At 54.0% G+C, this 27663-nt stretch overlaps 1 protein-coding gene and 1 pseudogene across 15 annotated transcripts in view; both read right to left on the reverse strand.

The window, feature by feature from the left end:
• KLHDC4 (kelch domain containing 4) overlaps positions 1-27663 on the reverse strand; it is a 121887-nt gene that overhangs the window by 5820 nt on the left and 88404 nt on the right. For 5 of the 15 annotated variants that reach the window (XM_078357925.1, XM_078357923.1, XM_078357924.1 and 2 more), the window contains 5 exons: positions 9592-9667; positions 7438-7646; positions 5498-5900; positions 4354-4473; positions 3842-4096 (listed from right to left, as the gene is read on the reverse strand). In XM_078357925.1, the coding sequence (XP_078214051.1) occupies positions 4355-4473; positions 5498-5900; positions 7438-7646; positions 9592-9667 (807 nt within the window). In that variant the 3' untranslated portion in view covers positions 3842-4096; position 4354. Of the gene's footprint in view, positions 1-39; positions 3064-3180; positions 3652-3841; positions 4097-4353; positions 4474-5497; positions 5901-7437; positions 7647-9591; positions 9668-27663 lie in introns of those variants that run through there. The other 10 variants (XR_013530254.1, XR_013530253.1, XR_013530248.1 and 7 more) reach the window with 7 other exon arrangements.
• LOC144580555 (TIMELESS-interacting protein pseudogene) lies at positions 10317-11478 on the reverse strand (annotated as a pseudogene).

A 27663-nucleotide genomic window follows, 5' to 3' on the forward strand; every position in this document is an offset into this window, starting at 1 on the left:
TCATACTGTTAGGAAAGAAAAAAACACTCAACAGTGAAGAAAAGTTTCGCTCCTTGTAATAAACGATGTCTGACACTTTGGAATGCTGTCTCGTCTCATGACAAACCCGTGTCTTTACCGGCAGTTCTTCCACTGCAGAGCTGCACGGCGGCCGTGGAGACAGAGCTGGGCAGCGCGTGGAGGCTCTCCTGGCTTCTGAGCAGGAAACGCGAGTGAGTGAGCACGAATCTCGAGTGAGTCCTGTGGTGTCTGGGTCTGCACACACGGGGTCCTGTGTCGCTGGCTCACCCGTGGTGGCCGGAGCATGCCTCCCCAGCCCCAGCTCCCCACTCGGGAGCTACTGCGCCTGCAGGCAGCGTGGGACCAGGGCTTGTCACAGGCTGTCAGTCAATGGAGGACACAAGAATAACCGGAGAGCCAGGCTCTGTCCTCCGGGAGCACACAGGCAACTTTTTAAAATGCAAGCATTCATGTAATTAAACGTCCCCATTTCTGTCTCTCAGGAAGCGGTTACTCTCACGCTTCTCTGCACCTCTCACGCCTCAGTGATGCCTCGGAGTCCTGCCTCTATGGGTGGCTCCTCTGGGTAGCCTACAGCCAGTGGGGGCTTGGAAGGGCTCAGAGGGTTCAGACAAGGAAAACGACGGGCGTGAGCTGGGCTTGAGGAAGCTGGGTCACTGTGGCACCTGCATGACCCTTGGCCATGACCATGCATCAGCTTCCAGCAGGGACTGCTTGTGTGCCTCGGGACGCCACTGTCAGCAGGGTCCCAGTGACCCAGTGTGGCCAGGCCCCGGATGGCACTGCTGCAGCTCTCGTCAAAGAGAAATGAAGGTGACTGCAACCTGTGCCAGGAGCCATCTGGGTTACGAAAATGAGACTGGCCTCTAGGGCCCATGGCCTCCAAACAATACTCAGGAGAGAAGCGTCCACTAATAAGCTGCTTCTACGCACAGAGCAAGGCGAGCTGAGACCATGCTCACCACAGCTAGAACTCGGCCCCTCCTCCATCCCCCGGTCCTTCCAGGGGAAGGCAGAGTCTTCTCTGATGAAAGCCATCAGGCACATGGCACCACCTTCTCACTTTAACACCCGAGGCCACATCCAGCACAGTAGCTCACCTCATTACCTGAATGTCACGTGGAAGGTGGCTCCTGAGGGCACCCTCCAGCTCCCATGCAAAGTCCTGGAAAGGGTCTCTCTCACCAAAGGCATCTTGGCATTTGGTCACTCAGTGACTTTGTAACTGTCACGTAGCCAATGACATCCTGCTGATACCAACTCAATTTTAAAAAATCAGATGTGAAACTGCAATCAACACTGCTGTCATCTAAAAGCACACACAGATAACTGCCCGACGAGGGTTCCCAAGGTCAGCCGGTGGTTCCCTCGATGATCATTCCATCCAGCACCCTCCCGCCACTTCCCCTACCAACCACCAAGAAAGCCACCACTTGTGGCCAATTCCTCCAGTTCATCCTCACACAAAGCATGGCCTACGTGGGAAACGGGGAGAATGGAGAACAAGACGGTTCATACTTAAGATCCCACAAAGCTCTGCGAGGAGCTGTGGCCCTCTGCCAAGTGAACTGGCCAGATTCCTCACCTTGCACGTCTGCCCACCCTCCAGGGAGGGGTCTGGGGGCTGTGTGGGAGGGCTGGAACTGAGGGAAAGGCTTCCTAACAGCCAGCAGCTACCACACCGAGGAACCAGGAGAGAAGGCAGCACCAAGGATGGTGTGTCCCAGGGGCGCTGCACCAGCAGTTCCAGGGACACAGAGGCGTTGGGCTTTCATGCCGGCCACCCATGCCCTATAGTGGCTATCTGGACACCGAGTGGTTCGGTTCCATAAAAGCGGGCTGCAGCAGACAGGGCAGACCACAGGCCCGGGGGCAGGCACAGCTCTGCAGAGGAATCCACCATCCTGCATGTCGTTCCGCGTCCCCCACAGTTCCACATTTAAGGTGCGCTGTTGGTGTTTTAATGACGGCACGGCAGCTGCTCTGTGCTGGGAGCTTGTCTGTCTCACCCCCACTGGTTCTGATCAGCATCTTTCATTCAAACTAGATCTTCAGCAATAAAAACAAAATGCTTTCTATACCAGACAGTGTACAAGAAGTTTCTTCCTCCGGCTTTTGTCATTTTTCTTTCAACCTGGTTGATTGAAAAGCATGTTTCCTTGGAATCCCATCTCATCACCAACAGGCTCCTCTGAACGAAAAACAGTCTCTGCTAACAGACAACTGCATTGAAGCCACCAAGATCTTTCCATTCCTTCCTCCAAAAGCAGGAGGGAAGAAAGAACCAGCCACACAACAGGGTCCATCTTCTGGATGAGGAGCTGAAGAGCCCGGGCGGGCCTAGGCAGAGCATGTGAGGATGCAGACCCGGCCACCCGCGCTCTGGCTTCTCGGCCCTGCCCAAGCACCTCCCAAGCCGCTCAGCGGAGAGTGTGAAGCACCCTGATGCCCGGCACTGACAATGCCCAACTGGCTGCCAAAGCCTGACAACACAAACCCAAGCTGCAGCCCTCAAGGGCAGACAGGGAGGGCCAGCGCCAGCAGCAGTGCCACCCAGCTCTGGATGTAGCAGACAGGTGTCCCAACCAGGGAGCAGGCAGTGCCCAGAGCCTTCCCTCTTCTCATCAGCTTTCCCATCAAGTGAGAATGAAGTCTCAAGTGAGGTCACACCCTTGGCAGTGGCGGGGCCCTCGGGGCCAGTTCGTGCCGCCTACCCGTGCTTCCAGAACACCCGGCTGACGAGGGGTTCAGTATGTGCCCCTGCTGGGGAAGAGCCGGCCAAGTGCCCAAGATGATCCTCAGAAGCGACAATTCTGAATCCGCTGCCCCAAGGGGACCTGGGTGTTGCTGGGCCCACCTGGAGCGTGAAGACAGAGTGGCACAGAAGACAACCTTCTCGGTGGTCTTGTTTCAAGTCCACGGAGGTGCTCACAGGTGCCCACTGTCCAGTCAGCTTCTAGCCCTCTCCCAGCAGCACTTCCACCTGCCCAATGCTGGCTCCACCAGGAGGGGTCTCCTCAGCACCCTTGTTTTCAATCCCACCTAAGAAATGGGATGACGGTGGTTATGTCAACCCCATCGGAGAAAACTAAGGACCCTATATTCCCACTGTTCGAAATATTTAAGATACACTGCACCAGGTGTGGTTTCAGTGCTCACCTTTGACCCCAATTATGCAAATCAGAACTGGCCTTCAGTCTCGGACAGGAGCATGCCTCGGTCGGGGATGAGCGCACCATAGCCTTCGGGGGAAAGGGGGCCACAGCTCTGGAGCCAAGAGGAGCTGGATGGGGACACCCAGTGGCAGCCATGTGGGGACAGTGGGAGCCCTTACCCTCCAGGGTCCCTTCCTGTCATTTCGCAAATGCCAACCCTAAGCCCAGTCAGGACAGGAACAGGGATGGGCCCACACTGCCCCCCGCCAAAGACCGTGCAGTGGCATGGGAGCTCCCAGGAGTGAGGCCGCGCTGCACGTGAGGAGCCTCCCATATGAGACCTTCGAGGAGCGAGCCAGCGGCGCTTCGCACAGACGAGAACTGGGAAGCTATGCCCTGGCCACAGCTGTGTCTGAGTTTCTGGGCGTCAAAGGAAGATCCCGGGCATGAGGATGCACAGGCAGCAGGACCTATTCTGTTTTCACAGGGGGAAAGGCCCATGAAGCACAGCGTATTCCAGGGTTTCCAGCGCAGAAACCTGCTTCCCGAGGGCCCCTCGTGTCCATGGTTCCACCCTCCAGTGTGGGGCAGCCTTGCTAGGCCCAGCCCTGACCACAGGACTGCGGTGTGCCCAGGCCGCACAGAAGACAACCTTCTCGGTGGTCTTGTTTCAAGTCCACTTTATTTTACACACAAACAGGCTGCTGAGGGAATCCACCTGCACCGCACTTGGTCAACATACGGCCTGGCACAGCATCAGAGACTAACTCATGGGAGCATGTTTACACCCCGGCCTGACCCCCTTTCAGCACCTTCTCCTCCTGTTTGTCAGGGCTTGGGCTGCCGAGAGCGTCACCGAACATGGCTGGGTCCTGGGTGGACGCTGGCACAGCACTCTCCAGGCACCCCCGGCAGGGGCTCTTCAGATGTGCAAGGAGGAAAGATAGACACACATTCAGCCTCAGGGGAGGGCTGTGTCGGAGTTTAGAGAAAACAGACCACAGGAGCTGCACTCGCTAGCGAGCTGCCCACATTACTCCAGGCACCAGTGTTTAAGAATTTAAACCTGCCTCACAACATCTGCAGAACAAAGCTGAATTCTACTAGAAATCCGATAAACATGAAAAGCCTTTCACCAACACCAGGCAGCCACCACCCGTGAGCCCACGACGCTCACCTCAGTCCTCCGCGCTGCTCTCCTCTGCACTGTCCTCGTCCTCATATCCACCCTCGGCGCCCTCGACCTCCTCCTCACTGTCCTCTTCTGAGTCCGTCTCCTCCAGCCACTCTTGAGTTTCTTCAAAAGCAGAATGAACACACAGATGTCAGCACAGCCTGGGCAGACCGGGGGAGTTGCAGGACAGTGGTGGCCACCTCCTGGGGAGATTCCATGTTCTTAAGAAGTCTACTGGGTGCAGTGGCTCATGCCTGCAATCCCAGCACTTTGGGAGGCTGAGGTGGGCAGATCCTGAGGTCAGGAGTTCAAGACCAGCCTGACCAACAACAGTGAAATCCCATTTCTACTAAAAAAAAAAAGAAAGAAAAAATTAGCCAAGTATGGTGGCATGCACCTTTAATTCCAGCCACACAAGAGGCTGAAGCAGAACTGCTTTAACCCAGAAGACAGAGGTGGGAGTGAGCCAAGATCGTGCCCCTGCACTACAGCTGGGTATTAAGAGTGAGACTCCCTCTCAAAAAATGAAGAAAAGAAAAAGAACCAAAATGTGAAATCAAACTCCTCTTCCCCAACTACCTTCAGATCCACAAAGAAAACAGAATGTGTTCCCCGGGCCTTAGCATGCAAAAGCAGCCCTGGAAGGAGCCGCTGGCCAAGGTGGGCTCCTGCCGCCCTCCCCCCGGCTCACAGGGCCCTTAGAAAACAGCGAGCATCCTGCACCAATGGTTCGCACCATTCCCCAGATTTGTGGATTTTGCTTTAGCTTTAGTCTCAGATCTTTAAACTACATGGTGGCTTGAGCCCAGCAGCCGTTGGGGAAAACAAGGAGGACGTGAGACTCAGCAGCAGAGGGACCCTGGGTCAGGCAACAAGGCCAGAGGTGCAGACCCAGGGCCTAGGGGCCCAGCGCGAACGGCCACCCACAAACAAGCACACAGTGGACGACAGAGCAGCAGATGCCCCGTGCCCTGTGCCACCAGAACCACGGCCCCCGTCAGCCCAGGGTGGGCCCCCCTTTCCACTAAAGGGTCCTGTTCTCACTTCGCTCTGACCATGGAGGCAGGAACACAGGCCGCCTCTGGGCAGCTTACACAACTGAGGGCTCTAGCTCCCACGCGCAGAGGCACTAAGCCCCCTGGCTTACCTGGGTCCATCTCCACCAAGGCCTTCCACGCTTCCATCCTGTGCAGGTCCAGGCAGTGCAGGTCGCTGAGGGTGATCTGGCGGTCGCCGGCCTCAAACATGCCCCCGTAGACGTAGAGCATCCCGTGCTTCACCGCCAGCATGGCGTTGGAGCGTGGACACGGCCCGGGCACGGGGCTGCTGGCCTCCTCGGAGCTGTCTTCATCCTCAGACTGGGCCTGCCCCACCGAGCCTGGGGCGGCCAGCACCTGCTTAATGGTGACCACGGTCCCATCCTCAGCCACCACCTCCTTGACTACCTCCACGGGCCCTTGGGCGCTGGCTCTCCCACACGCCTGCTTGCTGCCACCTTCGGGCTCCTCTTTTCTGCCCCGCCTGCGATTTTTCTTCTCGGATTTGGGTCCCTATTAACAGACCGAGGGAGCAGAGAGGCAGCAGCTTCAGCGAGGCAGGGGTTGGTCCTGCTACATCCACGAGGCCAAGCAAGGGTTTGCAGTAACTGCCCATAAGCATGGATAGTAGGTGACCCGGGAGGACACTGCCCCGACCGCTCTGGATGCAGGCACTTAGGGCCGCAGGGGCATGCTATCTCCCACTGGCCTCACCATCCACTATGGGGCTGGAGGAGGAAACCCTCCTTCGCGTGTCCTCACTGAGGGGCGGCCCCACACCTCCCCAAGAGGTGGACATGCTTACCAGACCCCACACTCAGTGCACCAGCCCTCAGGCTCTGAAGCTCATCCTGGGAAAACTCAATCCACCCCCAGTGCTGGCTCCCAGAAAGACTAGGGAAGCCAGGCTGAGGGGCTTCCTCCCCTTTGCCAAGCAAGACGGATGGTGGGGCCCACAACCCCAGCAAACGAGCTGTAAATGAACTACAGGTGGTGAGCCAGAGAGGGGCCCTTCCGCACCAAATGTGTGTAAAGCAGAGCTCTCGGGTCAGGCTGCCTCCTGCAGGACACCTGTCCATCCCTCTCTGTCCCACTTCCCTGGCTGTGCTGCAGGGGTCAGTCTGGACCCTTCCAACACAAAATGCTGCCAACTCATGAGACGACATGCCAGGTTACCTCCAGATTTTCCAAGGGTCACTGCCTCTAGATCAACCCAAGTCAGCTTCACATTCTGGACTTTTAAGATGCGCTTTGTATCTGGACTGTGCAACAATGAGTTTCAGAAGGGAAAGCTCTCTAAGGTCCTCAGTAATCCTGGGGAATGTCAAGGACCCTGAGATCACAGTCGGAGAACCGTGACACTAATTCTTCCGCTGGGGCCAACAGGCTCTCCGAGAAGCCACACACAAACCTGTGCGGACTGAAGGGACTGCTCCGAAAACTGGGAAACCGAAGCGGACTTTGGATCCAGAAACAAACCCTCGTGTTTCCCCCATTTCCAGCCCAGGTGCCACGACATGTCAAGAGCAGCTCCAGGAGTATGCCACCAACAGGGACCACCACACCTTGGCCACAGACCTTTCTGGGTCTGGCTGACCTGGTCCACTCAGAGACCCTGAGGCCAACTGGTGGGCCCACTTCTGGGGCTGTCACCCACTGTCTGCCTGTGCTTGGCTCAGGAAAACAGTAAAGATGGTGCCAGGAAAGCAGGGACACTCCAGCGCAGTAACAACACAAGCTGGTCGGCACCAGAACCTCCTGCAAACTCTCCTCACACAGAGGGCCGGGGAGGTCCGGGGCACCTCGGCCCAGGGCGGGTAACTCCCGAGACAGAAGCACCATCAGCATCCGGGATGGGCTGAAGGGACCCTGACCAAGGGCTCCCAAGCCCAGTCGCCCAGGACACAGGCAGAGGCAGGAACTCCCACCCCTCCTGAGAGGTCATGCGCTTGGGGCCCCAACATCCGAAAGTACAGAAGGGAGGCAAGGAGGGCAGGGACCCGAGTCAGGGCTGTGTACCACGGCACATGCTACTCAGAGGCTGCCCTACCTTCAGCTGTCCTGCAAACCACCGGTTCCTGGTGGCGTCGTAGAAGTACAGATCGTTGAAGAACTCTCCCTCCAGGTTCTCCTCCTCTTCCTTATCACAGACACCCCCGAAGAACAGGGTCTGGTGATTGGGGGCCATGGCCACAGAAAAGCCAGACCGTGGAGTGGGCTTGACACCCGAAGGGTTAATCCGAGTCCACACCCACTTGTCTGTCAAAAGAAAACAAGCAAACGGAATAAAAACAGAAGAACAGAGCCAGGCCAGGACATGCCCAGGAACCCAGGTGTCCCTGGAGACAGGGTAAATGAAAACTGTCAGACTTCGGGCAAAAACTCTGCTCCCTCTGCAGCAACACCATTCAACACCCCATTGAGTTCCACCCTTCTCCTTCAGAGAGCTGGCAGTCAACAGCTCTCCACACCCCCGGCACCTCTACCTATGGAGCCGCTTCAAGCCGCAGAGGAAAGGTAGGGATGAGGCGGAAGCGGCACACGAAGTAGACTGGCATGGCAGAGGGGCTTCCCGGGGAGGCCGCGCTGCACGAGGACCCCTCCATCCAGGGTTGCGAGGCCTACACCAGCCCCGCTTAGGCCCACAGTTGGCCAGCTCTACTTTAGGAGGGCTCTGCTTCACGCTTTCTCGGCACGTGCCTACGCAACACGCCAACCCTCAAACGTAGCCCAGTGTGAGGTGCAGGAAATGTCTTCCCACCACTTCTAAGAGAAAGAATGGAGATTTTTTTCTTTCCTCTAATGAACATTAAAAAAAAAAAAAAAAAGCAGCATCAAAGGGCCGCATTCCGTGTGGTGCGAGCCATCACCCATCCATGCCCCACAAGTGCGGCTCTGGGGCCACCCACCTCATTCCTGCCCGCACCGCCTGTGTTAAGAACAGGGCACACCACCAGAACTCGCCACACCATCAGGCCAGGACCCTCTCCAGTTACAGAAACCCACACATGCAATGTGCACAGCTCCCCCTACAATGTTTTCCTCCTAGGGGCTGAGGAGCTGGGCACACTGGCTCCGGGCCTCCCTAACTGGAACAAAGTCCAGCATCCAGGTTCAAGTTCACAGTGGTGTGAGCTGGGAAACCGACTGAAAGAACAAGTCCTCATCAGCCAGGGGTGCAGTAAAGCAGGGCCATGGGGTGGCACCTGGACCTTTGACAGGCAAGTGGGTATGGACTCAGACTAACCCTTCAGGTACTTCTGAGGCCTCAGCCTGAGGAATTTTAGTGCAAGAAGGAGGTACAGACACTTTGCACAACGGTCCCCTCTCCCAGGGAGGGTGGAGAACTTGCCGTGGGTCACAAAGGCAGACCTGTCCTAGGCACTAGGTCTCCTGGGTCTAGCCCAGCCCTATGGTCCCAACCCACAGCCTCCCGTGAGAGCGCTGCCCCCCCGCTTCCTAGGGGCACTGGGGACACTAAGCTCCATGGCAAACGCTCTCAACCCATGCCTCCTGGCATCACTCCCTTGCTCTGGAGCAGGAACAAATGCCATTTCTCCCTTTATTTATTTGTTCATTTTTGAGACAAGGTCTCACTCACTCATACAGGCTGGAGTGCAGTAGCACAATCTCAGCTCACCACAGCCTCCATCTCCCAGGCTCAAGCAATCCTCCCTCCTCAGCCTCCTGAGTACCTGGACCTCTAGGCACACACCAGCATACCTAGCTACATTTTTTTGCTTTTTTTTTTAAAGAGATGGTATCTCACTACTCGGCTGCTGCCCACAACCACCCAAGAGCCAGCGCATCACCACAGTGCCAGGCAGCTCCTGTGACTCCGATGGCTCATACTCAAGGTCCTGGAGAGCTTGAGACCCTTGCGGGGCCCGTCAGGAGGTGCTGAGGAACATCATGCTCGCTGTTCCACAGTGGCTGTCCACAGGGTATCGGCGCCCATGCAGCTGAGTCAGCCCGTCTTCAATGCTCCCAGGGGTGACCGCTCAGCAGGTGTTCCCGTGTCTGCAGACACCAGGACTGGAGCCTGTCCTGCCCACCCCACCCACAAAGGGACCATCTTGGCAGGCCTTCCGCTCCAGGCAGGGTGCAGGGGCTCAGAGCCAGCCCCATATCCATGGGTGTCTCACTATGCTGAGGCTTAGGCTCCGCATCCCACCACAGGCGGACCAGGCAGCCCCCGCCCTACCTTCTCTTCCGTCCTCTGGCTTCAGCAGGAACATGTCTGAGTGCCGCGTGCCTTTGTCCACGTCCTTCTTGACTCTCTGCAAAGGAAAAGAGCTATGTGAGAACCGGGGGCATCTACAGTGACTGCTTACAGCCCCCCACGATGTGGACGGAAGGAACTGGAGGCCTTTTCTGCAGACCACCCTAAAGCTCCGCAGTGTGCCTGCAGTGTACCCAGTGCTGGTGCCAGCTGACAGGCAGGCTTCATCCCCTCAGACTGGGTCCATCTGAAGGGGCCACCCTTCCAACGGCCGCGATCACACAGTACACTAGCGTTCCCGTCAGAGTGCGCAGCTTCCACGGCAGCCCTGGGGCCTCTAATACATCACAGAGCCACTCCCCATTCCTGGTTCCGGCGGAGTCTCAGTTCCCACCACCTTTCAAATAACAGGATTCAGGCTTCGGAGCAGAAACCGAGTGCCTACTGTGTGCAGGGGGGCAGCCACTGCCACTGAAAGGCTTCTCTAAGCTTCGAGAACAAGTAAGTCCGTGTCCCTGAACCCTTAGTCTTCTGCCTCAAGTGAGCCTCAGCACCCCAGCCCGACCAGGCACACCATTCCCCGACACCCAGGCCCTACGTCCTGGCGCCACAACCCTTACCTGGGAGCTAGAGTGGTGAGGAGACACCCAGCAAACACGTGCCCTGGGTGGAGGACCCAGTCCGTTTCCATCTCATCTTTTTATTTGCCTGCACTTTCATTCTCTACTTGTTTTTAAACAATAATCTGTAAAAGTTTTACTACCTAAGGATTTTCACTCAAAGAAAAATGCGCAGTAACACCAAGCGTGCAGGACGGTGAGTTACCAGATGCATCTTCTCTTACTGGACTTACCCAGCTTCCGTAACGCTTCTGGATGAAGCATCAAGCTACTATGGCACATTTTTAAGACTGGTCCAGCAGTGTTTCCTAAAGGATCAGCAACAGCATCGCTACATGAACTGTCCAGAACGTCCTCGTTTAACCCATTGGACTCCTCCTTTTGATCCTCATCGGTATCACGCTCCTCGACCGTCCGTGCCCTGGGTGTGTTCATTGACACGTCATTTCCCAGGGGCCGACTGGGACTCAGCAGCTCTGCCGCCTTCTTTCCAAGGCCGGCCGTTTATCTCGGTGCTTCGCTGCTGCTCTTCTGCTAGGCTTTCACTGGGCTCGGAAGCCAACACCTCGGTTTCAGATGAGTTTGTCAGAAAGGGACCTCACTCAGCAGCAGTTACATGATGTGCACTACTTGCCACGACTTCATCCTACTGCTAACAAAATCTCCGTGGAAAATAGGACGATCAGTCGAATTCGTTTTAAACAGGTCTAAACTTCCTACTTCCCAGGTATTCCACTCTGTCAATAACATCCGCAAACTGACGTTTAGGGAACAGTCTCTGTGCCCGGTGCTCCGTGTGTCTGGTGAGCATCTTCAGGGCTTCAGCCTCGTGACCTTTACCTTTGGATTTTGCCTTATCAAACACATGCCTTAAGGCTGGAAGTCCTCTCTCTGAAGTTCATCTCTCAGCATCCAACTTGGGTGTATTTCTTCAGCTGTTCTCTCTGGAGGTGCTGGCACAGGTGCTCCATGTCCTGAGCCTCATCAGGCTCAGCTCCTTCACCATCTTGTCTCTGGAGAGGCTGGAGGTGGGCAAGGAGGAAAATCTCATCTTCTACACGCTCATAACCAACCATGCCATTCTCCTCCGGTTCTAGCATCTTTTCTTCTCATGCAGAAAGCCCAATTCTCTTTTTTTAATCCACTATTTTAGAAGTTTCATGTTTACAGAAAATCGAGACGACAGTACCGAGAGCTCCTGCGGGTCTACACCAGTGCCCCCAGGTGCCAACACCTTCCTCTCCTTGGTGCCCTCGTGACGGCTCAGGAACCGGCACTGACCCGTTCCTGTGACGGCACCCACGCTTCATTCAGAGCCCCCAGTGCTCCTCAGATCCTCCTGCGCCGCCATCCCACTCGGGGTCCCACAGGCCATTTCGTCCTCTCGCCGCCTCAGGGTCCTCTGGGCTGTGAGCCTCTCCAGCTCTCCTTTTTTCTGAGGACCATGATGGCTGTGTGGACAGCTCGGGTGTTACAGAGTGCCCCTCTATTGGGACTGTCTGCTCTCTTTCTCATGCTTAGACTGGGGTTATGAATCATCGGAAGACGCCAGGGGTGAACTGCCCATCTCACCAAGTCCCATCAAGGGTCCACACCATCAACAGGACTCATCGCGGTGGACACTGACCTGGACCACCTGGCTGAGGGCGTGTCTGACAGTTTCTCTTGGGCTGTGCTCTATGGACTCACAGACACTGACAGACTTTGGTCACGCTTCTGCCATCGCAAGGGTATTGACAGACTTCAGATGCGCTGTTTCGTGGATACTGACGTAGACTTCAGCCATACTATGTGGCCCCCTGGGTGTTGAGGAAGACTTCCGGTGCGCTCTGTCTCACGGATACTGACGTAGACTGCGGCACGCTCTACCCATCGTGAATACTGACACGAACTTCGGGGACGCCTGGCCTCAGGGATACTGACGTAGACTTCCGGTGCACTCTGTGTCTCAGATACTGACAGACTTTGGGTACACGCTGTGGTCTTGTGGATACTGATGTTGTCTGGGTACGCTCCATGTCTCGCGGACACTGACCAAGACTTCCGGTGCACTCTGTGTCTCAGATACTGACAGACTTTGGCTACACGCTGTGGTCTTGTGGATACTGATGTTGTCTGGGTACGCTCCATGTCTCGCAGACACTGACCAAGACTTCAGGTTCACTCTGTGTCTCAGATACTGACAGACTTTGGGTACACGCTGTGGTCTTGTGGATACTGATGTTGTCTGGGTACGCTCCATGTCTCGCAGACACTGACCAAGACTTCCGGTGCACTCTGTGTCTCAGATACTGACAGACTTTGGCTACACGCTGTGGTCTTGTGGATACTGATGTTGTCTGGGTACGCTCCATGTCTCGCAGACACTGACCAAGACTTCAGGTTCACTCTGTGTCTCAGATACTGACAGACTTTGGGTACACGCTGTGGTCTTGTGGATACTGATGTTGTCTGGGTACGCTCCATGTCTCGCAGACACTGACCAAGACTTCAGGTTCACTCTGTGTCTCAGATACTGACAGACTTTGGGTACACGCTGTGGTCTTGTGGATATTGATGTTGTCTGGGTACGCTCCATGTCTCGCAGACACTGACCAAGACTTCAGGTTCACTCTGTGTCTCAGATACTGACAGACTTTGGGTACACGCTGTGGTCTTGTGGATACTGATGTTGTCTGGGTACGCTCCATGTCTCGCAGACACTGACCAAGACTTCCGGTGCACTCTGTGCTCAGATACTGACAGACTTTGGCTACACGCTGTGGTCTTGTGGATATTGATGTTGTCTGGGTACGCTCCATGTCTCGCGGACACTGACCAAGACTTCCGGTTCACTCTGTGCTCAGATACTGACAGACTTTGGGTACACGCTGTGGTCTTGTGGATACTGATGTCGTCTGGGTACGCTCCATGTCTCGCAGACACTGACCAAGACTTCCGGTTCACTCTGTGCTCAGATACTGACAGACTTTGGCTATACACTGTGGTCTTGTGGATACTGATGTCGTCTGGGTACGCTCCATGTCTTGCGGACACTGACCAACACTTCTGCTACACTCTGTCTCACACATACTGACAGAGACTTCTGGTACACTCTATGTCTCGGAGTACTGACAGAGACTTTGGGTACACGCTATCGTCTCGTGGATACTGACATAGAGGAGAGATCGGCTATGCTCTGTCATCACCCATCTCTGTTGCTCGGGTTGTTCAATAACAGAGCTGCTACTCGGAGCCAGCCTTTATGGCTGTTCCTGGGTCCCTGTGACTTGCATCTTCTCTGTGGGTTTAAGTACTTCCTTAGGCTCTGGCACCATAACATGCTCAACTCTTCCTGTATACCCTCATACCTTTGCTCAGCCCTAAAATTAGCCATTTCTCCAGGAAGTCCTGGTTCCCTTTGACGGAGAATACCATTGAAAACCAACATTCGTTGTAATCCCAGCACTGTGAGAGGCCAAGGTGGGCAAACTGCTTGAGTTCAGGAGTTCAAGACCAGCCTGGGCAATGGCAAAAACCCATCTCTACCAAAAATTACGAGAATCAGCCAGGCATGGTGGCACGCAAGTGCAGTCCCAGCTACTCCCAAGGCTGAGGTGGGAGGACCACTTGAGCTTGAAAGGCAGAGGCTACGGTGAGCCAGGATTGTGCCACTGTACTCCAGCCTGGATGACAGAGCAAGACCTTATCTCAAAAACTTTAAAAACTAAAGAAAGAGACCAAGATGTGGACGCTGATGTGTACACCGCTGCTGGGGAGCACTGCTTCTAGGCCCTCCCATCCGGTAGAGCAAGGAAGTATTTGTTTACAGCTCCTTTCCTTATAGCTAATACGTACTGTATTTACTATCATGGAAGAAAAACATTTTCCTTTTGAAACATGAAAATGATCCACTGTCCACAGAGACTCTGGATTTCCACCTGGGCCTGAGTGTCCTAAAGCTAAGAAGGCTCCACGTTAGCCACACGGAGAGCGACCTGAACCTCAGGAAGTGAAAACTGGGTGTGGGTCTCTTATTCTCCTTCTGGAAGCAGCTGTGCAGTTCAAGTGATGCACTTTCTAAACATTACAGACAGCGACTGAGACCAGTGTCTGTCTATAGCAGGTTGATAGAAAACGGCTGTCGCTTCTGTGCCTGCTTTTCCAGACCTGAAGGCCTAGCATTATTGGGAACTGAACTGAAGCCCAGAGACTTCCTCAGCTGGGGGGACAAGGAAGGAATTCAATGACATCTCCGTGTGTCATCAGACACTTAAATCATCGCTCAGCTTCCGCAGGTCTCTGTCCCCTTGTAGTACCCTGCACCTGTCTACATTAACTCTCCTGTTTTGCTGACAGCAACATTTTCTTCTTAGAACTAACAGGCTATGGGGGAATCTTTTTTTTTTTTTTTTGAGACAGAGTCTTGCTCTGCTGCCAGGCTGGAGTGCAGTGGCACAATCTCAGCTCACTGCAACCTCTGCCTCCTGGGTTCAAGCGATTCTTCCGCCTCAGCCTCCCAAGTAGCTGGGACCATGTGCCACCACGCCTGGCTAATTTTTTCCATTTTTAGTAGAGACAGGGTTTCACCATGTTGGCCAGGATGGTCTCGATCTCTTGACCTCGTGATCTGCCCACCTTGGCCTCCCAAAGTGCTTGGATTACAGGCGTGAGCCACCGCCCGGCCTTTGTGGGAATCTTTTATGCTACCGTATTTCAGTACTTTCCCTCCAGACCATGCAAGCCAGAGACCTGGAACATGTTACAAGGCCTGCTCTACCCACATGCGCCCACAGGTTCCTTCCACGAGCTCCTTCCCAGCACACGGCTGGCCGGCCACACCCTCTAACAGGGCCCATGGGTCCACCTCCCCAACAACCTCCACCTCCTTCTTCTACAGCAGTTTCTTCTCTTGGGAGTGTTGTGGCTTTTCCCAGAATCCAACGTACCTATGTTGAAAGAAGATGACACCCAGCAGCCTTGCTGCCCTCTGTGTGGATCGCCGGTGCTCCGGCTCTGTCTATCAATGTACATCAAACAGCTTTCCATTCATGCAGTCTTTCCAGAAAAACTGACTAGACGTATTAAAGAAGTCAACAGAATCTGAATGAATTTTTGGAGATGTCAAATTTCTGTCTAGGGAATAAAAGGGACCTCGGGGTCACCGCTGTTTTAGGGACGAGCTCTTCACATGCCCCTCGGGAAAGGCTGCTGTTAATGCCGCCCTAACAGTAACACCAGCAGAGGCGCTACAGAGAAGCTTCTTTTCCAGTCAGACTTCACTCTGACACGCTACTGCTGGACTTCAGAGACATGTGCGAGAGGCGCCAAGCGTCAACAGAGTGTGAACGCAACAGGTTGTCTCTGGATTACTTAGCATCCAGCTGAGCCTGAAAGTTTGGAAGGGCACCGGCCACACAAGCCACGTCCTGACGGGCTCCACCTCCCGCAGAATGTAGTACAGGCCACCTAGCTGAGCCTGCAGTCACGTCCCCTGACGGACCACCCCCTCCTGCAGAATGTTGTGCAGGCCACCTAGCTGAGCCTGCAGCCATGTCCCCTGACGGACCACCCCCTCCTGCAGAATGTAGTACAGGCCACCTAGCTGAGCCTGCAGTCACGTCCCCTGACGGACCACCCCCCTCCTGCAGAATGTAGTACAGGCCACCTAGCTGAGCCTGCAGTCACGTCCCCTGACGGACCACCCCCCTCCCTCAGAATGTAGTACAGGCCACCTAGCTGAGCCTGCAGCCATGTCCCCTGACGGGCCACCCCCCTCCCGCAGAATGTAGCACAGGCCACCTAGCTGAGCCTGCAGCCATGTCCCCTGACGGGCCACCCCCCTCCTGCAGAATGTTGTGCAGGCCACCTAGCTGAGCCTGCAGCCATGTCCCCTGACGGACCACCCCCCTCCTGCAGAATGTTGTGCAGGCCACCTAGCTGAGCCTGCAGCCATGTCCCCTGACGGGCCACCCCCCTCCTGCAGAATGTTGTGCAGGCCACCTAGCTGAGCCTGCAGCCATGTCCCCTGACGGGCCACCCCCCTCCCGCAGAATGTAGCACAGGCCACCTAGCTGAGCCTGCAGCCATGTCCCCTGACGGGCCACCCCCCTCCTGCAGAATGTTGTGCAGGCCACCTAGCTGAGCCTGCAGTCACGTCACCTGACGGACCCCCACCTCCTGCAGAATGTAGCACAGGCCACCTAGCTTAGCCTGCAGCAAGTCCTCAATGCAGCCGCTTCAGCTCGCCGAGCTGCAAGCTCAGACACCAACCCATTTCAACCATTAGGAGAGGAGAAGCCACCGCAGGGCCACCCCAAGGACCCCGTCGTTGGCTCAGGCCTGGTCACAGAGGGGTCCAATGGTGCAGTCGTGGATAAAGGCTGCGGAATGTGTGCGGGAGGAGGCGCCTTGGAGTGGTCCTGGGAGAGGACAGTGCTGAAGGCAGCCCCAGTGTTCCCAGAGGACAAAATCAGGCAGGGAGAGGGTGTCAGTTCCGAGCGGACGTGTGTGAACACAAACCACAGGGGCCACTCCTTCCCACATAGCCCCAGCTCCTCACCACTGAGCCTGTCCATCCAGGCACCTGGGGACGGTTCCTAAACCACCATCACCAGACGCTGGTCCAGCGGCCCATCAAGAGCATGGCTGGCGCAGGCAACAAACACACGCACCGCACCCTCCTCGCCTCACACAAGCACAGGCGATGAACCCCTGTGGAGACACTGCACCACCTCAGTGCACAGCAGGCGTCTCACGTTTCGCAGGGCTATGTCAGAGAGGGACCCATGACAAGAGGACCCCACCAACAACTCGTCACGTGACAGCGTGGGCTCGCACACACCTTCCTGGCAGGGCTACTGCTAAAGTACCAGCCCGCCCATTATGTCCGGCATCACTTCCAGTCAGCCTCCTTTTGAAAACTGCTTCTGTGAAGCTGTGCCCTGCCACAGCCGCAGGCTCTTTGGGGACACTGCTGTCAGGATGGTTTCCGCAGAGCCAGCCAGCGGTCCCCACCACACCTGTCTCTCCACTCAGTGGAGCCTGGCCTCTGATGTCGGCACCTGGACAAGGCTCTGCCTGCCTTCCGTACCTAAGCTGGCCCCAGCACCCCTTCCCATCCACCTTCGCAATGGCCAACGGCCACTCAACACCTTCCAGTCAAGACTTCTTCCTGACGCTTTCCAAAACTCACCATTTTCACCTTCACCATTAAAAAATATACCCACGAACAGTCAGGTGTGGTCACGTGTCTGTGTACTGGGACGTAAGTAAGAGCTACTACTGTACCCAATTCCCAGCATGAGACAAGCTGACCCATTCTGCAGCCAGTGACCCAGGAGAGCTGGTCACGAAGCTCAGAGGTCCAGTGGGCATGCAACTCTGGCTCCGAGGTCAACCTGGATCTCAAGTGACACAATCCCCACACTTATGATGACTCAGGTCTCCCGAGTCACACGATCCTCACACTTCCGATGACATGGGGGCTGTCTGATTCCAGTCTTCCAGGAGCTCAACTCCCAAGTGGCAAATGAAAGGAACTTCTGGCATCTGCCGCATTCTCTACGGCCGCATGGAGACAGTGATGCAGACAGCAGCCCTCTCCTGGCTGTGCTCGGACCTTGGCTCCTGACCACAAGGCGGATGACAACGCCTGAGACCAAACCTCGGAAGGAGGGCCCCACCCTCAGCACTAGGTGATAAACCTTCTACCGTTGCGCCCCTCCACCCTCCCCATCCAAATGCCATTTCTACAGTCACACCTGCATCTCCCCTTCAGGCTGGCCTCATGTGCCACCTTCTCCTTAGAAAGCTGTCCGATTCTCTGAAGAAGGGAGAAGTCCCCCTCTCTGGAAGCTCCCACAATGCCAGAAGACACACTGCGTCCTTGCGCACGCGGATGTGGGCCGGGTCTGATGTCCCACAAGTTGTATCTCTTTTGTTAGGATACAAGTCATCGTAGTAAAAGCACCACCTGGACCCAGACTGACTTGGAATTCATAAAACCTGGTTAAGATGCTCACCAGACACCCGTTCCTTGTGGCAGTGCAGAGGCTGGGGGGTGTTTCAAGTACTCCCTAGGCTACACAGATGCATCCTGAGGGAGCCTGAGATGGGATGCGGTTATGGGAGGAGGAAGGCGGGCAGGTGTCTGTGAGTCCCTCTTAATCTAGAGCCAGGCCCAGCCCCAAGGTCAAGGCTCTGAGCACTACCGTCCATTTCATGAACTCGGGCTCTTTGCAAGTCAAACTCTGCAGCCTTGCCATGCAGAACCCGGGTCAGAGAAGGCTCCACTTTGATGAAACGCTGTCAGGCACGGCACTGTCCAGTCACTGAGCATGCAAGTGGACAAAAGTCCGGCTCTGTGAGACTCTTCTCCGGGCTGGGAGACAATAGCCAAGTCTGTCTCCAGCAGGGAGGGCGGTGAGCAGGAGGACAAGGACGTGAAGGTGGATGGAAGCCCAGAACCATGGGAGTTCAGTGCGAAGGAGACTGGCCTGATTTGCGTCTGCAGCTCGCTCTGGCTGCTGCATGTGGCATGGTCCAGAGACAGCAGAGAGAGAAGGACCAGGCCCCAGGGAGGCACCAGCTCTGGCGGAAGACCAGAGAGTAGAGTGCGTGGCAGCCAGCAGGGATCAAGTGCTCTCCCAGCCACCTCTACTTGCTCAGCGAAATGTGAGTGAGGGTGGGTGGCGGGTGGCAGGACCCCCTGGGAGCATGGAGGGGCCCGTGGGGGAGAGGCGTGTGCCCATGGTGTGTGGGGCCTTCTCTGGCCTCTGGCCTGGGCTGCACAGCAGCACAGCACAGCTGGGTCGGGTCCTGCCACGAGGACAGAGCATGCAGGATGGGGGGTAATGGCGCTGGAGCAAGGATGAGCTTCCCCCAGCCCCAAGCTCAAGCACAGGCCACGTGCCGAAGTTTCCTTCAGTCCCTGCAGACTGCCGCCGCCGCGCAGCTGACCACCTACGTAGGCTACCCACTTCTTTTTACACTCCGTACCATTCACAACTCAGATCTCTCACTAATTCCTACAAATCCCCCATGAATCCAAACAGACAAGCTTTTTGCTTCAACTCCAAATGCCACAGGCTCAAAGCAGAGAGCCACTGAACTAAGTGGATTGAGATCGGCCACCGTCGGACTGAGGATGGGTGCGCACGGCTGGAGGCGGCAGCTGCTGAGGATGACAGCGTTCTGATGAGGGTGATCCGCGCTGAGCCGGCCTGACTGCTCACACCCTGCTGCACTCCACGAAGCATCTGCTGTGACAAAGCACTACACCAGGCATCCTGCCCGACATCTGGCCCAGTCAGCCTGCTCTCGGTGCCCTCCTGGACGTCAGAGTATCTAGACGAGCATGACCGATGCCGGCCACTACTCCATAAAATAAGGGTGATTTTCTCTGTCCAGAACAAAAGATGACCAAGAGAAAAACCAGATCAATCTGGTCAACTCAGTTCACTCTCTTAACAAATGCCACTAAAAGGCTGAAATCCGATGGGCGCAGTGGCTCACGCCTATAATCCCAGCACTTTGGGAGGCAAAGGTCACAAGGTCAAGAGTGCAATACCAGCCAGACCAACATGGTGAAACCCCATCTCTACTAAAAGTATAAAAATTAGCTGGGTGTGGTAGTGCAGCCTGTAGCCCCAGCTATTTGGAGGGTGAGGCAAGAGAATCGCTTGAAGCCAGGAGGCAGACGTTGCAGTGAGCCGAGATCACACCGTTGCACTCCAGCCTCGGCGACAGAGCAGGACTCCACCTCAAAAAAAAAAAAAAAATCAGTGAGGATGTGTGTTTGAAGGTAAAATCATAGAAATGTTAAGAAGGAGGGCTGAACTCCTTTCTTGCCAGGGCAGCAGAATCTACCACATCCAGCTACTAAAACGTGCTGCACTATGTGTTCACTGGCATGGGGGTGGGAAAGGCTGGGGCCCAGGACACTGACGTGGGAAGTTCTGGAAGTTGTTTCTTGACAGGTGGCCAAGCGTGCATTCACCAGCCAAGGTCTTGACAGTCCCCGGGTGACTGAGTTGAGGAGGGCCTTCCCGGCTCAGCTGCTGCACGTGCTCCAGCACTCAGAGAGGAAACTCGTCCTCTTCTGGAGCCAGATGCCAGGGAGTGGCCCCACCTCCAGGAGATTAAAAACCAGTAACAGAAACAAAAACCTTGATCCTGCAGTTACTACCTTCACTGTAAACTTTTTTGTTGTTGTTTTGAGATGGAGTTTCGCTCTTGTTACCCAGGCTGCAGTGCAATGGCACGATCTCGGCTCACCGCAACCTCCACCTCCTGGGTTCAGGCAATTCTCCTGCCTCAGCCTCCTGCACTGTAAACTTTTATTTTTGTTTTGAGACAGAGTCTCAGTCTGTTGCCCAGGGTGGAGGGTGGTGGCACGATTCCGGCTCACGGTAACCTCCGCCTCCCGAGTTCAAGCAATTCTCAGGCCTCGCCCTCCCAAGTAGCTGAGATTACAAGTCCTCACCACCACGTCCAGGTAATTTTTCTGTCTCTAGTGGAGACAAGGTTTCACCATGTTGGCCAGGCTGGTCTGAAACTCCAGACCTCAAGTGATCCACCCACCTCAGCCTCCTAAAATGCTGGGGTTGCAGGTGTGAGCCGCCCCACCCAGCCCACTGTAAACATTTTAAAGCAATAGCAGAAATCTGTTTCCTACTAGGTCTTGGAATCCAAGTGGTCACAAAACCATCCAGGAGAAATGTTCTCCACTGATACTGCAGGAGCAGCTCAGTACCCACAGACGCTTCTCCCAGGAGCTCTCCAGCACAAGGGCCCCACTGCTTGGGGTCTACACTATTTACATAATTAAGCGATGGCTCACAAATACATGATTATAATTATCTAACTAGGCAACAGGAAAACACAGGCCTGACACTTCCTTGGTGCCTCGTAAGAAATGAGGTGAAAGGAAAAACGCAGCCACTGCCAGCTTCCCTGATGTGAAGGCGTCCTTCCTGCCTCCGTCATTCTACCCATCAATAATGCAGTCACTCGACACCAGTCCCAAGCCAGCTCCTTTCCACGTGTCTCATCTAGGAAGTGGTTACTGCGGACCAGCCATTGGCAGGCTTGCTGTTCCTTAACTGACCTGCCCTGCCAGCCTCCGCCTGAACCCTGCACTGTCTGTGCCATCAGAGCACCCGCTCCCTCTCAGGCACTGCCTTGCTGACACCAGTTCCTAGGGGGGAGCTCAATGCCCCCCAACATTCAGGGCTCTTGCCATCCTCATAGACCTCTGAATTCCGGCCACCAACTTTCCCCGGCGCACTCTGCACGATTCCAACCCTTTGCTCATGAACTTCCCCTTGTTTGGAAACTCACCCTAACCATCCCCTTCCTTCCTATCCTCAGGTCCCAGCCCACCCTGTGCCTCCCGCTTCGTGGGTCTGCCTGGGTCTAGCAGCCCGAGGTGCTGCCCTGCTCCAGGACAGTCAGTACTCACTTGGGCCTCTCAGCTGCACTCTGGGCCAGTAAGAATGACATTTAAAGCTTACAGAGACCCCAAGTCACACACTTTATGAAGGAAACACTCAGTAACACATTCCGAAATCCTAAACTTGACCATCTAAAAGAAGCATTCAGTGTTTCCCATGTTTTGCAGATGAAGCTAAAAAACAGAGAGCATTTTCCTATAGCTAAAAGAAAGCAAATGCCCTGGTGGGAAGAACTACACAGAAGAAGGGGGTCTAGAGGCACACCTCCACTTGTAGCACACAGGGAGCGGTTCCAGGAGGGAAACTGAGGCAAGAAATGCTGGCCATGGTCTCACAATCACACGCAGGAGGGCACACCCACTCAGAAAGACCTAGGCTGACTCTAGCGGGGGTTATCTGTCTTCCTTTAGGGAGCTCTGCTCACAAAACAGTCCAGAAGTATCGGGCCAGCCTTTCTTCCCAGTGCCCAGGGAAGACGCCTTCTCAGGACACTGAACACACCACAGCAGGCAGGAAAGAAGAACCGAATGCTGTGAGGACTGGAGAGGAAGAAGCACATCTGCAAATGGCCCATCGAAACAGAAAAGCTGAAAGCCCCTCGAAGACCAATCACCAGAATAACTGATCATCGGTCAGGCTGCGGACGCCAGGCTCCACCCACAGAAACCCGCTGCATCTCGACATGCTCCCAACAGGCAGAGACGCCATTCTGAATTCACGAAGAATATATTCTCTAGTCACAACGGAATAAGCAGAAGTCATGACCAGAAAGACGTGGGAAAATCTCAATGACCTGAAAATTAAACACCACCCTCTGAAGCAATGCACAGTCCAAAAGAGGCACAAAGGAAATGAGAATCATTTTAAATTCATTGATAAAATTCATAAAATGTAGTTAAAATAGTTATAGGAGAAAAGCCGTATGATCAATAAATGCAGATAATGGATTTATCAAATGTTCACACTCATTTTTAACAGAAATTCCTGGAAGAACACAACTCGAAATGTAAAGGACATCTGGGAACCGGCCAGAGCCAGCGGTCCTGGTGGTGGGTGTCTGGGCGCGTCCCTCCCGAGACAGAGTAGCGCTGGAAATCTCACTGCACACCTCCATTCAACACTGCGCTGGAGCCCCAGCTGCTGCAGTAAGACACGAGGAAATGAAAGGCATGGCGACAGCAAAGGAGTGAGCGAGGCCGGGCACGGTGGCTCAGCCTGTAATCGCAGCACTGTGGGAGGCCGAGGCGGGCGGATCACAAGCTCAGGAGATGGAGACTATCCTGGCCATGGTGAAACCCCGTCTCTACTAAAAACACAAAAATTAGCCGGGCGTGGTGGCATGTGCCTGTGGGCCCAGCCACTCGGGAGGCTGAGGCAGGAGAATCACTTGAACCCAGGAGGCGGAGGTTGCAGTGAGCCAAGATTACGCCACTGCACTCCAGCCTTGCGACAGAGCAAGACTTTGTCTCAGGGAAAAAAAAAAAGGGAAGAAAAGAAAGGAGTAAGTAAAACTGTCCCATTTGGGTATTACATGATTGCTTTCATAATTTTAATGAATCTGAAAAACTAAAAATAAAATTCAGCAAGATCACAAAAAACAAGGCAAATATACACACAAAAAAAGTTTTTGTTTTTCTGGTTTTTTTTCTTTTTTTTTTTTGGTGGAGTTTTGCTCTTGTTGCCTAGGCTGGAGTGCAATGGCGTGATCTCAGCTCACTGCCACCTCTGCCTCCCGGCTTCAAGCCCGAGTAGCTGGGATTACAGGCATGCGCCACCACGCCCGGCTAACTGTATTTTTAGTGGAGATGGGATTTCTCCATGTTGCTCAAGCTGGTCTCAAACTCCCGACCTCAGGTGATCGGCCCACCTTGGCCTCCCAAAGTGCTGGGATTACAGGCATAATCCCAGTCTGTAATCGCCCAGACTAAAATGTGTTAATTGCCCAGACTAAAATGTGTTTTTATGTATCAGCAGGAAGTAATTGGAAAGTATCATTTCAAGAACTCCGCTGACAACAGCATCGATAAACATAAATTTAATCAGATGGAAGTCCTTTACACTGAGAAATAAAAGCACTGCTGAGAAAGATTACAGAAAATTGGCTGGCCGTGGAACTCACTCCTGTAATCCCAGCACTCTGGGAGGCCAAGATGGGCAAAGGCCCAGGAGTTCAAGACTAGTCTAGGCAACGTGGCAAAATCCAACTCTACAAAGAAACATAAAAATTAGCTGGGCGTAATGGTGTGCACCTGTAGTACCAGCTATTCGTGGGGCTGAGGGGGGAGGACTGCCTGAGCCCAGGTCGAGACTGCACTGAGCCAAGATGGCGTCACTGTACTCCAGCCTGAGTGAAAGAATAAGACCCTGGCTCAAAAAAAATTATAATAAAAAGAGCCGGGCGTGGTGGCTCACACCTATAATCCCAGCACTTTGGGAGGCGGAGGAGGGTGGATCACGAGGTCATGAGATCAAGACCATCCTGGTCAACATGGTGAAACCCCGTCTCTACTAAAAAGAAAAATACAAAAATTAGCTGGGCATGGTGGCGCGTGCCTGCAGTCCCAGCTACTCAGGAGGCTGAGGCAGGAGAATTGCCTGAACCCAGGAGGCAGAGGTTGCGGTGAGCCGAGATTTCGCCATTGCACTCCAGCCTGGGTAACAAGAGCGAAACTCCGACTCAAGAAAGAAGAAAAGAAAGAAGAAGAAGGAGAAGGAGGAGGAGGAGGAGGAAAGAAGGAAAGGAAAGAAAGAAAGAAAGAAAGAAAACAACACAAAACAAAAATAGGCCAGGTGCGGTGACTCATGCCTATAATCCCAGCACTTTGGGAGGCCAAGGCAGGTGGATCACATGATCAGAAGTTTAAGACCAGCCTGGCCAAGATGGTGAAACCTCATCTCTACTAAAAATACAAAAGAATTAGCCAGGCATGGTGGCAGGTGCCTGTAATCCCAGCTACTCGGGAAGCTGACAGAGAATGGCTTAAACCTGGGAGGCGGAGGTTGCAGTGAGCCAAGATGGCGCCACTATACTCCGGCCTGGGTGACAGAGAGACTTTGTCTCATTAAAAAAAAAGAAAAAAAAAAAAAGAAAAAAGAAAACCAAAATAAATTGAGAGATAATCCTTGTTCAAAGATTGGAAGACTCAGAATCTTCCCTAAATTCATCTACAGATTGAAAGCAACTCTAATCAGATTTCCAGCAGCTCCTGAAAAGGGCTTTGGGCCTTCTTTGTTAGACATCAACAAGTTCACGGTAAAACGTATACAGAAACGTGAAGAACTCCGAACAGTTCAAACTTTAAAAAGCAGCAGCTGAATGAGTCACTAACAAGGCGTAACAGCGAGGATGGTGAGACACTGGCATCAGGACTGACGTGGATCAGAACGGAGCCCAGGAACTGAACTGTATTCCTGCAGTCACATGATTTCCAACAAGGGTTCCTAAGGTATTCAGTGGGGAATCAAAGGCCTTTTTTCCTTTTCTGAGACAGTCTCGCTCTATTGCCCAGGCTGGAGTGCAGTGGTGTGATATCGGCTCACTGCAACCTCTGCCTCCCGGGTTCAAGCGATTCTCCTGCCCCAGCCTCCCGAGTAGCTGGGATTACAGGCATGTGACACAACTCCCGGCTACTTTTTGTATTTTTCGGTAGAGACAGGATTTCACCATGTTGGCAAAGCTGGTCTTGAACTCCTTACCTCAAGTGATCCACCTGCTTCAGCCTCCCAAAGTGCTGTGATTACAGATGTGAGCTACCGCACACAGCCTAAAAAGCCTTTGCAACAGATGATGCTGAGATAGAGGAGTATCTATGTGGGGGAAATGGATGAGCCTCAATACCCACCTCATGCTACTCTTGAGAATTATTTCAGGGCAGATCACAGGACTAATTATAAGACCATGTAATTTTTAGAGAAAAGTATAAGAAAATCTTTGTTACTGAAGGTAAACAAGGTATCACAGAAAGTAACAATCATAAAAGAAAAACATAAAAAATTAGATTTTATCAAAACTCTAAGCTTTTACTCATTAACAAACCAGGCAGCCACTACGGCGGGGGTGGGGGGCTGGGGGACTGTAACACACCTGAAAGGGACTGCTCTCCAGAACGCAAACCTCTGCGACTCACCAGCAAAAATACAACCCATTACAAACAGCAGAAGCCGTGAACACACACTTGAGGGACGATGTACACATGACTGATAAGCTCACAAAAAGCGCTGGACACCAGCAGTCCTCAGAGAAATGCGAAATAAAACCACAAGATACCACACGTCCACCAGAACGGCTAAAACAAAGACTGATGCCCTCAGGCTGGTAAGAACCAAAACGACTAGAGCTCCCTGACGTTTCCGGCCACTGCTTTGGGAAGACGGCTGACCAATCCTTCTTAAATAACACCCACACCCACCCTAGGGTGCAGCAGTTCCATTTACCCCAGAGAAACCAATGTGGAGCCACACACAGACCCCCACGGACATGCCCATAGCAGCTTCATTCAAGGCACATCCAAGGGCTGTGTCTTCCCAAGAATGGAAACAGCCCAGGTGTCCCTCAGCGAAAAACAGAGCCACAAACTGTGGGGTAGTCACCTCACGGAACACTTCTCAGCACGAAGCAGCAATGAACAAAAACAGGCAGCATATGTGAATCTGAAACGCTCACTGAGTGAGATTTGCTCAAATCTGGGTGACTGCGTTTAGTGGACGCTCCGGGACAGGCAGATCTGATACGGTAGGAAAATCAGAGCAGCCTCACCTCAGCGGGGGGTGACAGCAGGGGAGCCAAGTGGGAAAGGCAGGGCAGGACCAGGGTGTGGGTCACACGGTGTGCACACTTGTAAGAATGTGTGCCCTCAGGCTGGGTGCGGTATCTCACGCCTGTAATCAGAGCACTTCGGGAGGCAGAGGCAGGTGGATCACAAGGTCAGGAGTTCGAGACCAGCCTGACAAACATGGTGAAACCCCATGTCTACGAAAAATACAAAAAAAAAAATTACCTGGGCATGGTGGCACATGCCTGCAGTCAGTCCCAGCTACTCAGGAGGCTGAAGCAGGAGACTCGTCTGAACCCAAGAGGCTGGAGTGAGCCGAAACTGCCCCACAGCACTCCAGCCTGGACGACAGAGCAAGACTCCGTCTCAAAAAAAAAAACAACGTGTGCCCTCACTAGGGTAAGTTACGCATAAGAAATGACCCTGGACTTCAACTTGGTCATACGCTGAGTGTTTAGAGGAGGGCGCCTGTGCTTCCCTGTGAAACACGTCGAAAAGACAACGGAGAGAGGGCGAAGGGTACAGCCACGTAAACAGACACATGGTGAAGCAAGTACAGCAAGATCTCAGCACAAGGACCTGGAGGAGTGCGTGAGTCTTCCCTGCAAAACTCTCTCAACTTGGCTGTGTCTCAAAGTTTTCAAACTGTAAAGGATTTCTCAAAACCCTACAATGAGATACCATTTTGTGCCTCTCAGATACACAAAAATGTCAAGGTTGGTGAGGTGTGAAATGGGAGTGAAGCAACAGAACACTAGGGTGCCGAGGACTGAGCCTCTGCCAGCCACCTCTACAGAGCACATGCCCCACGAGCAGAATGCCCAGTGTGCACGTGGAAAATCACACCCCACGAGAATGCCCAGTGTGCACGTGGAAAATCACACCCCACGAGCAGAATGCCCAGTGTGCACGTGGAAAATCACACCCCACGAGCAGAATGTCCCAGTGTGCACGTGGAAAGTCACACCCCACGAGAATGCCCCAGTGTGCACGTGGAAAATCACACCCTACGAGCAGAATGCCCCAGTATGCCTGTGGAAAATCACACCCCATGAGCAGAATGCCCCAGTCTGCCTGTGGAAAATCACACCCCACGAGCAGAATGCCCAGTGTGCACGTGGAAAATCACACCCCACGAGCAGAATGTCCCAGTGTGCACGTGGAAAATCACACCCCACGAGCAGAATGCCCCAGTGTGCCTGTGGAAAAATCACACCCCACGAGCAG

This window comes from Callithrix jacchus, chromosome 20 (genome assembly GCF_049354715.1).
Source record: "Callithrix jacchus isolate 240 chromosome 20, calJac240_pri, whole genome shotgun sequence".
NCBI lineage: Eukaryota > Metazoa > Chordata > Mammalia > Primates > Cebidae > Callithrix > Callithrix jacchus.